This window comes from Leuresthes tenuis, unplaced genomic scaffold (genome assembly GCF_036924035.1).
Source record: "Leuresthes tenuis unplaced genomic scaffold, fLeuTen1.0.hap1 SCAF_3, whole genome shotgun sequence".
NCBI classification, from domain to species: domain Eukaryota; kingdom Metazoa; phylum Chordata; class Actinopteri; order Atheriniformes; family Atherinopsidae; genus Leuresthes; species Leuresthes tenuis.
The window spans coordinates 24101770-24114870 of record NW_027325357.1 but is presented as its reverse complement, the minus strand read 5'-3'; the positions used below and the strand labels follow the sequence as shown (position 1 = coordinate 24114870).

Sequence of the window (13101 nt, the reverse complement as noted above, 5' to 3'; positions counted from 1 at the left end):
CTCGGACATCTCTGTCATATCAGATGCATTTATCCATTGTTAATGCGCTGCTCGTTGCATTTCCTCTTGCTGGATGATGAGTACATTAAGTAATAAAAAAAATCTTTATTCAGTGGCAGTACAACTACTCTATTATCGATCTTTACCTTTGTAACACTAAATGCTAAGTTGGAACCAATTTATATCTTTTGCAGATTGCTGGTGGTCAGACTAAAAGTTAGGAATGGTGTTTCTGGGCTTAACCTTCTGGATGCAGTTGATTATATTCGAAACACAAAAACCAAAAAAAGTGATACATTTCTGGTTGACTTAACAAAGCTCTCAATGCTGTGGGCCTTAATTGTCCGTGGAAAACTCACACACAGGTCATGAGGAAGGACATTGAAGGAAAATGCCCGAAAGAATTAAAGATGGAGACGCACTGTGAGAACTGCAGATCACACCATCCTGTCAAACATGAGGTTGGGGAACCAGTGTTGTCATCATTTCTCTCTCATACAGTCATTTCACACACTGATCACTGTTACAGCACACGGTTGTAGTTCTCTTTAAAAAAACTGAGTTTGTTTTTTTTTCCAATTGTAAATTCACCTCTTTCATCTAAAGCTGTACTCGTGTTTTTAATCCATGTCTTAAGTGCGCACACAGGTCATACATTTCTGTAGTAAAGCAGATTCCTTTCAGTGCTGAAGTATCAGTCCTGGAGACCCGAATGAACAACGGATGTCTCAAGGCTTCACTCGCTCTTCAAGAATGATGGTTAAAAAAAAGACTAAACTGATTTTACTCACTGACAGAGTGTTGACCAGTGATTCTCAGTCTAAGAACAACTCGTTTCTTCAGTAGATCTGAGAGCTTGTAGCTTCAGTCTTTTCAGCAGAGAAGAAAGCATGTATTGTGCTCTTCTGACTTTGAATTTGTGATGTTTTTTTTAGGCTAACGCATGCTCGGGAATAAGTAAGTACATCAAGGCTTTTGCTGCTTTGAATTTGAGCGTGTTTATATTAGCCTCTCCATTATGTGGGAAAACTGGACCAAAATGTGGAGCTGTTTCGCCAGAGGGTCGCCAGAAAAGGGCTAATATATGAAAAACTTGGTTATACACTGAAAAAAAGTGTTTTTCTGAAGAGATTATGTTCAGTGTTTCCAAGAATCAGTGGCTGGCTTATATACAGACAAAATTACTGTGATTTTGGTGGAGAGTTTTTCCCTTTGACAGAATAAACATGGAACAAATACTTCACTTCAAGTCCCCTGTGACAACACTCCAGTAACCTACTGATGACTCAAACCTTGATTTGAATGGGCACCTATGTTTTAATGCTCAATTTTTATTTTTATTTTTTAAAGGGATAATGTAATGCCTGGCTTTCTTTGCATTCATCTCCATCCATTCACTTGCCATGTTCCATTAGATTCTCCTCATCTTGCGTTGGAACATCTGAGTCATGTTCACTTGTCATGATACCCTGGTCACATCCTGGCATAATAAACTCAATCAGCACGAAGCGGTTCTCTGTGTGTCCTGGTTGCTCAGTTTCCTCGTGCAGGAAACTTTATGGTGCTGCCTACATCTGTGTTTCTCCTTCTGGGTTCTGTATCGTTCGCTGCTGCTCATGAGGTGATGCTCATGAGGTGATGCTCATTTGGATAGCATGTCGAGGACAATGCCATGGCTGTCGCTCTGATAGTTATCCAAGTCCTTGATCTTCTCTCCCTGTAAACATCATTACCACACACAGAAAACATACACATTCACAACTGGCACGCACACACCCCCACAAGCTGCTCATCCAAATCGGCGCTAACAGATTAGCAGTGATTATAAACAAACATGGAGGATTAATCCTGTGTGCTCTAAGTCTACTTTTCTACTGAGCTAGCCAGGGTAATTACCAAGTGCTAGATTGTTAGTGTGATCGCGCACACTCGAGCTGCCTCACTTCCCTGCTTATTGATATCAGTTTCAGTTGCTCATTTTGAGAGAAACTTTAGGATATCTTGTCCAAAGAACTTGAAATAAGCATAGTACAGGTGGTGAGTTGGTTTGGCGCAGCGTGCCGTTCAGTTTGTCCTTAATAGCGGAGCAGCTACATCTTAACAAATGCAAATCAAAGTAAAGATGGTCATCGACCAGGTGAGCGTTAAAGTTTTGATCTGCTGGCCACTACTTATTCAATCTTTACTTTCTCGTGTGTTTTTATTCTTTTTTTCAAACCATCCAGGTGTTCGGCCTCTGTTGCCTCACTTCTTTTTTTTATTTGAGCTCGCTGTTGCCTCTTTCACCCGCCGCTACCATCAGTCTGACCTTCTCTACACAAAAGTTGGCCGTGCTCTATTATTTTCCTCAGTGGGGAGGTGTTAGCTCAGCAGCAGTTAATGTTGTTCTGAGGGTGTTTGCGGCTGTGTTGGATATGTGTAATTGTGCTTTAATATGTTCATCTTTGGTTTTAGTGCCGACTGTCTGCTATTCCACAAAAATGGTTAAGATCTTCTTTGGTAATTACCTTTTGGTTTTAATCGTTTTCCCTCATTTACAGGTTGAGGCCATCCTGGTCAACATCTTCGGGGGCATCGTCAACTGTGCCATCATTGCCAACGGCATAACCAAAGCCTGTCGAGAGTTGGAGTTAAAGGTACCGCTGGTGGTCAGGCTTGAAGGTAAAATAACAAAGTTTAATGTGTACACACAGTAGGCTGCTCCCAGCTGACACTCCCACTCTCCACAGTTCGTAATCTGCACTCCCCTCCCCAAAAAATATGGAGCATTGATCTCATCTAGCCTGTCATGAAAGCACTTTACCATAATGAGGATTTCATGACATGGCCAATGATACTGGCCTCAGAAGCTATGACATGCTACCAGGCTCACACCTCTGTGCCTTGTCACTGATCATGATTCAGTGATTACCTTGCCATGGCCTACATAAATCCTCTCCCATGTAAATAAACATGTAATCCAGCCAGTCTCCATTCACAAATATGTCACACAATATGTTTGGAAGCGTTCTTGTATTTGCAGACCTTCTAATTATTTCCACATTTCTTCATTATGACACAGACAAAAGGGGGTTGATAATAACTGGTAATGTGTCTATCTGTACCATTTTATCATTGAATTTATTTGCACTTTTGAACATTTGCCTCCAATTGGAAAACAATATTTTGTTCACAGTAGAAGATGTTGAGAGTGACGGATTTTTTTATTTCATGACGAATGAAAGCTCGTAATAAATTTGATGGAAGCAATACATTTCAAAGGAACTAAAAAGAAGCCGGCCGAAAATGTTACATCCAATTTGGTTAATTCACAACAGAGCAGCAACATGATTAGGTGTAAAAAGAGCACCTTAGAGAGGTTGGGTCTCTCAGAAGTAAAGACTAGAAAGTAAAGAAAGTAAAAACTGTGTCTAACTGTGCCTGTGGAGACTTTTCAGAGACATTTTTCTCAATATAAGATTACAATTTTAAATTGCAAAATGAATATTCAGAGAATCTGGTGAAAACTCTCTGTGCTCAAGAGACGTGTGATCAATATTGGATGCCAATGATCTTTGGGCCCTTGGGCAGCACTGCATTTAAAACAGGAGATCACTGCATGGCCAGTGGTGGATGAAATTTTGGTTTACAGGATTGAACAAGCATTGCATTCTGGTTTCTGTAGATTTTACTGGGTGTTCCAACATTTTTGAATTGAGGCTGTACAGAGAATGTCCATGTTGTATTAAACTTTGGAGCCATTATATTATTACTGCTGTACTCGCTGGGGCCCATCCATCTTCATTGTGGCCCAGTGACCCTGTGAAAACAGCAGTGCATTTCTCATACATGTCACTTTCTGCCGCAGTTGTCATTAGCGGCAGCCAGAGTAACGGGTGAGACAGCACTGATTGACTCACCTTTCACCTGTATATGCTAATGAAACCTGCTCAGGTTCGTGTGTGTGTGTGTGTGTGTGTGTGTGTGTGTGAGATGGCAGCTGTGACTCTCGGAGGCATGGGGCCAGTTAGCGGTTAGCTTAATTGTCAAGGTCCTGCTGAGTGGTGTGTCCAGAGCAAAGTGTAGGGAAGTGTGTGTGTTAGCTTTTAGCACTTTTCACTGTACGTCTGCACACACTGCTAATATACTTTGTAGGTCAGGGCATCTAAGCTCTGTGTAAGGTAGTGACGCTGAGAGTGAACACGGCTGATTGGAGCATAGCAGAGTGTGAAAGGTTTAGTTTTCTCTGTCAATTGCACCACCTCCTCTTAAACAGAAAGGAGAATGCCAAGCAAGTGTGTAATAGTGCCTCCAATCACACCATTTCACCTGAAGTAACTTGCATCACAACCACAAATAAAGAATAACAAGAACAAATGTGTGGCTTCAGCTTAAATTAAACAATCTGCCACTGCAAAATTGTCAAGCTTGAAAAAAAAAACAAAAAGCATAAAACACCTAACGTTTCAGAAGGGGAAGCTCACAAGTGCCGAGATTTGTTGCCTCAGAAGTGACTCGATTGATAATAGAAAGAGATGCACAATTAGTTACAAGACATTTGTCATATTAGGGCCACGTAATTCAGCCTGACTCACAAACAGTCCATAAGGTCAGTACTGTTGGACGGTCAGACCACGTTTCCCTGGCCGGGGCCTAATCCAAGCTTTAGTTTTGGGTCATTACATCCTGGGCTGCAGTCTTGCGGAGAGAATTGGTTCAGAATCAATCAGCTCAGCTTCCTTGGCTGACTGCAGGGCAGTGAGAGCGGCCCAGTGCTCTTCAACAGGATCAGAATGGATTAACAGGCACACTTTTAATTGGAAAGGCTCTTTTAAAAGGCTGGGGTTGATTGCACTGGCGGTAAGTTATGTATTCCCAAATGTGGAGGAGTATAGCCATGTGGTCTAAATGTTGTCAGGGATGATATTAGTTGATGTTGGAAGTGAATTAATCTAAAATTGACTAAGCTGCAGCACTGATGCTTGTGTAGATCCATTGTGTAATCATAAAGTACAGATTCACGAGAAAAACAACAGGTGTGTGCTCTTATGCACACAAATATGTCAGGTATGGATAGAAGGAGATATCTGATGAAGTGCAGTACTGCCCTCTTTGGCTACAGTGTGAATATGGACATATTGTATTGCACTGTGAGGATGCTGGCAAAAAAAAAAACGTCTCCTGTAAACAGTCCTCAGGGTCCAGGGAAAAGGGTAACTGCATTCACTTAACTGTGTTTCCCCAACCTATTGATTTGCTGAGCCATTCCCCAACTGTCTGACCAAGAGTGGAGGCTGCCTTCTCCTTACATTTACCCTCTCGTTTAATTAAAAAGAGATGTGAGATGTTAGTAAGGTTGAGCTGGCTCCTTCAGTCTTGACAGTGTCATTATAGCTAACAGGCCATCTGCTGCAGCTATAAAACGAAACAGCACATTCAAACCATACACACTGGCTGCTTATTCACCTGATGTTTTAGCACTCCAGGTTTTTGGTCAAATATTCACTAAATTTATGGTTGCATATGTTATATTATATCTTGTGAATCTCATGTCCTTTGTCTCTGAGTAATGTCTATGAATTCTAGATACAAATTGCTGCCATTTGTCGACACACTAAGGCTCTTTGTCAGAAGCATCAAAGATGGAGATGTAATTCACAAGACCGGGTTTTAGATATCATGGATTTAGCTGTAGCGTGTCTTTCTTAAACAGCAGTCTAGACCGTTTAAGAGACATGAAAACTTTCATTAATGACTGGCTAGAACATCAAAGAAGACGGCATCTGCTCTGTTGAACAGCACCCCGCTCTGCGTTCAGATCAGAAGCATTTGATGTTTGACACGCAGTAGCGGGGTTCGTTCATTTTGGACTGCGAAGGGAATATTCGCACTGTTTGGTCCTGATTATGAGGATTACCAGTCATATATATATAGATATATATATATATATACTTCCAAAGACCAGGGCTGAAATAACATCACTGTTAATTCATGTGTATCTACATAATTCAAATGGTTTGTCTTTCATCTTTGTCTTATTTTACCTTGGGACTGCAGATGGAAATGAGCAGTCTTGCTATTCTCCATTGTGCTTAAGTCTTGTGTTTTTGTCCTGATGTTCATCTACTTGTATTGTCGTGACTGCATATACTATCAAATTGAAATGAAAGGGAGAGGCTCTAACTGAGGTCCCCATTTCTGTGCCTCCTCTGCAAACTGAAGGACAGAAAATAATATATATATATTTTTTTATTTCTACCTCACAGATACAACAATTCTATACAGCGCACATTTTCTGTCTTATCCTTGACATACGGGGAACGATCGCAACTTCAAATTGTCTGTACACATCAAAGATTACAGCAGATAGTGTCTTTTTCTCAGCTTGTTAAGAAAGACTTAGCATCTGCAGCACCAACAGAACTCCTCCAGAGAAAGAATTAGCAGCGCTACGGACCTTATTATGCTGTTGAAATGAAGTGGCCTGTAATTGACTCATAGATTAAAGTGACATTCTCACAATTGTCACAAGTGAGCTGGCTAATTAGAGCAGAGGTCAAGCAGAAATGTGCTGTAAAGTGGCAGTATATCACATGGCTAAATACTAAGTTTAATACCGAGCAGCTCTCTGCTGTCCTTCGTTGAGCTTTTGAGGTTGGCCAGCGCATGTTTTACTTTGGACAGGAGTTGTGAAAAGTGCTGGTGTTGTGAAATGAGAATGTTTTAAAATCCAAATGATGCTTTTATGAAACAACTAGCATTGTTTAGTCGCATCATCATCTACTAAAGATTTAAAGGCCTTATGTGAATAAGACCTTTAAACCCTGACAGTAGGGGGTATTCTGACCATTTTCTGCCTAAGAGCAGAAAGAGTCTTCTTTGTTTTTGCTCATTTTAATTTCCATTTTTCATAATTAATCGTATGAAATAATAATTTAAAGAGGAAAAACGCTACTTGGTGTGTAAATGCCTTTGTTGTATGCACCCAGACTGTGAGTAGGTCTCTGGCAGCACCTAGTGGCTGCAGGTGAACACACACGTATGAATATACTTACACAGCTCGACACACACAGTCACACACTCCACAGGCAGGGGCTCAGGGCCTTGCCGCTGCTGCTGTGAGCTATCAGTGCTCCTTACGGCTCACAATAGAACTGCAGCCAGCTGTCTCGCTCACACCACATCGATGCATGACTCTTCCTTCACACTCCCACAGCCATGTCGCTCCCTCTCCCCTCACACTTTACATGGAAATCGCAGGTAGCACAGATGCATCCTTTAAGCAGCGCGACACAAAGTGTTGTTGCTCATGAATATTTACGGTCTGCAAAAATGCGTGAGTTGTTTGCTTTGTTTTGCTCCTAAGTGCTATTTCCATGGGTGGAATTGTCTTTTTTGGAATATCTTTTATATTGTGCATCTGTGTGGCAGCTTCCCCTACCGTGAGTTTGTCAAGTGTTGTTTTTAAGTTTGTTGTTTTAGACGCCTTATAGATTAGTCTGTCAGTGTATTGGTGTGGATCCATCCGTCCCAGTGCGGTTCCTATTTCAGCCTGTTGCATGTGAAGTACACAGCACCGCACCGTTCTTCTCGCTGTGAGCGACACCGGCAGCAATTGAGAGCCACGTACACCCAGAACACCCTCTGCCGTTTGATGAGAAAACAACTGCAGACACCCTATCCCCTGTCTGCGCGCCAGAGCGAGGTCTCTTCCTGCTCTTATTCTAATTAATTACATTGCAGAATTGATTGTTTGGAGTGCGAGCCTGCAGAAAATGTGTTTGGAATGACTTATTATATGGCTGGACAAAAGAGATGAAATATTAGGCGCTAAGTGGCGCTGGTAATAGAATTCCTCATGAAAGGTCTATTGATCAGGGTGTCCAGGCCTCAGGAGAATTCGCACGTCATGCCGTTTTAATTACACGCCAGCCAGGAGAGCTGAGGTCAACCTGTAAGCATCTGAGCGTGCTCGCACACCTCCGCTCATGTGAATGCAGGGAGGCGCTCACCGTGGCCAAACTTTGCACTGACATCACAGCTTTTTACGTCCACACACACAGTTATTTTCCACTTTAAAAGGTATCGGTAACGATTCATTAGAGTGAAAAAATGCACATCCAAATCGTCTGAGCCTTTTACATGCGTCGAGGAAAAAGCTGTCCAAATAATGCAAAAGTTGATGCACTTTGTTGCTAATTTACATGGATGACATTGTTTAACCTTCAGTAGCTGACTTAAGAAGAGTTTTAACACGTTTTAAAAAAAATAAGTGAATAAAAAGTTTGGCTGAATCCCATTTGGTTTGAGCTTTTTTTAAAAGATGTATGTAGCTCTATGTGTCTAACCCTTCACTGGAGTATCTTTTACGTTCCAACAAATTCTTGAGGACCAAACTTGTTTTTCTGACATTTCATAAAACGCTCTGAGAAGATGGGCTCACGTTTCAGATTTCTGTGAGCTCTTTACAGCCCCAACAAATGATTCTTCTTCCCTCAAACGTTCACACGAGCTTTGTAAAAATGCTCAAAGTTCCCAGATTATCAGTGAAGAAATCGAAGATGCAGAACCTCAACACAGATGTTTCCCTCATGCGTGTTTTTTTTCTTCTTTTCTTTTCCATTAATCATCTGTATTTGCTGTTAATACAGGTGTTTTTTTTACCTTAGCAGGAATTTTTAATACAGAACTCTCACACATTTACGTAGCTGCGTGATTATCGTCACTAAGTCCAGCTTCTCAGTAACTCATTCTCCAAATCTAAAATTATTTAAATAAATAAATAGTCAACAATCTCCACTTGTTTAGCACATTTAACCTTTTTGTTATATATACATAGAAATACAAATATTTTATAGAGGGAAGTAACTTGAGATCCAGATTTAAAGGTTGAAAGCTTCTACATAGATTCCGTAAATAACCATATTCACGTGCAAAATCTGTAAATGCCACACAAGCAGCTGGATTTTGTTGTTTTTAGCAGCAGAGGGGAGTTTCTGCTTCATTTGACCCTTTGCTCTGTTGCCCTCTCTTTACCAGTCACCCCCACCTCTCTTCACACTCACCCTCCTCTCCCCCTCGGTGTCCTTTCCGCCCACCACGGCGCCCCCTGCCCTGTGTTGTGACAGGACTGTCAGGCTTTCGTTTGGCTGAGCAGCGTGCAGCGCTGGGAGGCAGCCAGTTCAGTGTGTTGAGCCTAAGGGCTACACACAGTGTCTCAGGGAGCCTCTCTGTGTGTGCTTGGTTTCGGGTCCACCAGGGGCATGATCATCAGCGTGTCACCCAGCACCTGCTACTCCTGACCTCGCTGCAGCCGGGGGGGGGGAGCATCCCCACACACAAATTGCCCTTCTGCCCATTGTTCACAGTTACAACTGCTCTCAGATCAGCAGTCGAAATGTGCCACCGTTGACCCATAACTCCACCCATCTGTCTGTGTGGATTGATTCCTCTAGAGGAGCTCTTCCTCTTTCACACTGCCTGGTTTTTTAACATTGGTACAGATGGCAGAGCAGGTTCGGCCTTGTTAAGACCATTCTTTTTGTCATTTTTGTCGCTGCTTGTTCTAACAGTGTTTTCCCATGTCTGTTAGGGACCAACGTCCATGAGGCTAAGAGGATTCTGTCTGATAGCGGCCTGCCCATCACAGCAGCCGACAACCTGGATGACGCTGCCAAGAAGGCGGTGGCCGCCATTAAGAAATAGCTGATTCTATGTAGCCTCACTACACTCTGTCTGCCCATCAGTAGCATATGTTACCAATGATCATCACCATCAGCCTTTTCTTACATACACAGACCTCCAAAACCTCAAGCCTTTGCTCTCAGAGGCCTTTGCTTCTTTCTTAAACACCAGAAGTTTCTATCCTAACCATGGCATATAGAATTCAGCTGTTTTGGACTCATTTCTTGAAAAACTTTTAATTTTTTTTTTTTCTCATTAAACCTATTATGATTAAGGGAAAATCACCCACACTTTCAGGTTTAATCTTTTATATGATGAAATCACGTTGGCTCTTACTGCTTCTGGATGGAGACCATTTTGCATTCCGTTCTTCATTTTCTCTGCATATTTTGTTGCATTTTTAATTAATTAAGCAAGAAAGACATTCAATCTGGGAACTCCCTCAGTGGCACGCCATGGAACTACAACTATTGGAATTCCTACAGCGACCACTTAAACCAGTGCGTTGATTTCATTGTCCATGTTTGTTATAAAGAAAAACAACTGTGTCTGGAATTCCCACTCTGAACTTATACATCATGTCTTCTTTCTGTGCTACTCTGATTTACAGTCTGTCTCCTGCTTTTATCTGTGCCTAATAAATGAAGGCTAAAGGGTTTTGTATACGCTTCTTACCGAAGCATCGCGAAAAGGAATCAAGAAAAGAATTGTTCTTATCTTTTTTTTAATAATCATGAATTGTGTATATTGATATCTGAAATACAGTCTGAAACCTGTGTATATAATCTGAGAGATTAAAAACTAATATTTCCAAGTGACTTGCTTGTGTTTGTCCTCCTCACATCAGAGTGCATGATAAAAAGTTGGGAGGTCAGGGAGGTTTTTTTCTGAAGAAAATGCATTTGCAAAATCCTGTAAAAGTGATGTTGGTGTGAGAACAGACCGTCAATATGTTGTGCAGTTGTCTGCCCTTGACCCTTTAACACAGTTGACATGCAGAACAGCAGAAAACAGCTCAGCTGAGGTAGCTTCCGTTTTAACACAAGATCATTTCCAAGTAACTCGGGATATTTTCTTTATTCATGTCTGTCTGTTTTTGTGACACGTTTTTGCTTCGGATCAACCAATAATTCCTCCAGTCTACAAAAATATTCTTTTTGCTGTCCTATAAGACAAAGAAGCTGGGATCAGCAGATACTTCCTGTACTTGCCAAGAAAAAAAAAGAAATTTGTCAAAAAATGGTTATCCATCAGCTGCAGGGTAAGTTTGATAAAAGTTTGTTTTCAATCGGTTCACCCTTGTGAAAACTCGTCAAAATGCCATTTGGAAATGTATAATGACTAAATCAATTTTAAATATAAGATAAAATTATAATAAAACCTTACAGGGTTTGATATGACAATCTTCAGATGTCTTGGTGAGCATACATTGTGTTAGTCAGATTAAAACTGTACTATTAGGAGACATGTAAACACGTTAGTTTGACCAACATTTTACAAACTTGAGCATTTCTTGAAGCTGGACTGAAGCACTAATGCAGTTGGGGATGGAATGTAAACCCTAAACTAGACACAAATGGTCCGAGGTTGCAGGTTTTTTTTGCTACTTTTTGTATGAAAAAAAAATAAATCAAGCACAAGTGGATATTATTATAGCTGACTTCCCAATAAAGCTGGTCTTATCCACATATTTTTGTTACTTTTGTAGAAATTCTGACTGAAAATCAGCCCATTAAGACGACGTGTTGACTCGCTTTCACATCCAGCCTTTCCAGACTGTCGCTCTGCTCTAATGAAGTCCTGATTTTATAACTGCAAAATCATCCTACAAAATCACCATTCAGGTGTCTGGTTCATCACTATCCATTTGGACTAATCTTTGAAATGTTAAAAGTAAGAGCGGAGAGGTTTTCACCACTCACTGTACCGTGAGCTAAGACGAGCCTTACATGCTTACCGTGTTCATCTCAAACTGTTCTCTACAGCCTACAAACCTTCTCTCTGGCTTTCTGTCCTGCTTTTCATTTATAGTTTGAGTGTGTTTGTGTCCATCAGTTTTCACAAATCACCTGCATTCATTCCCTATAATAAAGTTGGAGTGTATGTCTTCCCAAGAGAGTCTCGGAAGGAGTGACTGTCCTTCGTAGACCCTGTCTTAGTGGCACAGAGACAGAGTGGACTGAGACCTCTTCCTGTCAGACACTCTGACTGTGTGATGGATTATCTGTCAGGCGATCCGAGAGGACGCCCAGACTCACCGGATTGACTGCCACCTCCATGAAAGACACACATACGAAGCACTTTTTTTTCTCCATATATGCACCAGAGAGGAACGCTAGGAGAAAACTGACTCTCATGAACTCGTAAACGGCAGCTACTTGTGTTTTTTCTTTGCTGGACAAAGTCAAGAAGACTCCACTGGGGTTTCTCCACATCTTTGTTTTCCATACAGTCTGAAGTGACATGGAAGGGACATTTATTATGGGGGTAATATTAAGGGAAATTGTTTGCTACTGAAATTTATTTGCAAGGTATTAATTTTTAGCGTCCCTATCACCAAGAATCATCTCAAGACGCACACTTTGTGGCTTTTGCTGCACCGTGCCAGTCAGCCAAGCCGTAAAAATGGGCTGAAGGGTTCAATAATTGCCTTATTTCATGCTCTTCCCTGCGTGTGTCAGAAATATCCCCGCTGATGGATTGGACGGAGGAATTTAAGGCTTGTTAAAGTGGGCTTCTCGGGCCCTGATATTGTTTAATTCAGTGTCAAGCTGGAGGTCAGAACGAAATGTGCACACTGATTTACTGGGCAAAATTAGTGCCGCTCCTTCATATAAATATAGATGAGGGGGAAAGAAGCTTTGGAGGTCAGGCTAAAGACTTGTATAATCTAGCTCACTGCTTTTAACTCGGCTGATACCTCCTGAGGTGAGAGAATGGGCCTGTTGTTTTAAATGGCCTTTTGCAGGGGGCTGCTCCTTTAATTAAGATGAATTATTATGCCGCGGGAGTTTTATTTTTCACTCTTGGTGGCTCACTTTATTTGTCTCAGTAATTGTCCATTTTGCTGTTTGAAAACATGGCCGTTTTTTTTTTTTAATGGATCTGAATTGATGTCAAAACAGTAATTGCCACTTTAGTGAGCTGCTGCCTACGTTTAACCGCGTTGGGGAAACCGGTGCTTGTGAAAAGAACTCTTTCAGACAACGGGGTCAAGGCCGTCTCCAAGGAAGTATTGGATATTTATTGAGTCATTTGGAAGCAACAACTATGAACATGTTAGTTCATAAAAAAAGCAATAGTGGTATGAATTGCCTCGAGCTATTGCGCCTCGTCTTTCAGGGACACGGCGTTGCCAAATATTTACAATTTTCTGCCTGTGCATCTGTTGACAGGGCGGCGGACAGATAAGAAGTATGGGCCAGTGTGCACATGAGT

The 13101-nt window shown here is 41.5% G+C and overlaps 1 protein-coding gene across 1 annotated transcript in view; it reads left to right on the top strand.

The window, feature by feature from the left end:
• The window catches only part of suclg2 (succinate-CoA ligase GDP-forming subunit beta), an 88890-nt gene extending 78409 nt beyond the window's left edge, over window positions 1-10481 (top strand). The window contains exons 10-11 of the mRNA XM_072382679.1: window positions 2541-2661; window positions 9572-10481. Coding sequence (XP_072238780.1) covers window positions 2541-2661; window positions 9572-9684 — 234 coding nt within the window. The 3' untranslated portion in view covers window positions 9685-10481. The remainder of the gene's footprint in view (window positions 1-2540; window positions 2662-9571) is intronic.
• The last annotated feature ends 2620 nt before the right edge of the window (window positions 10482-13101 follow it).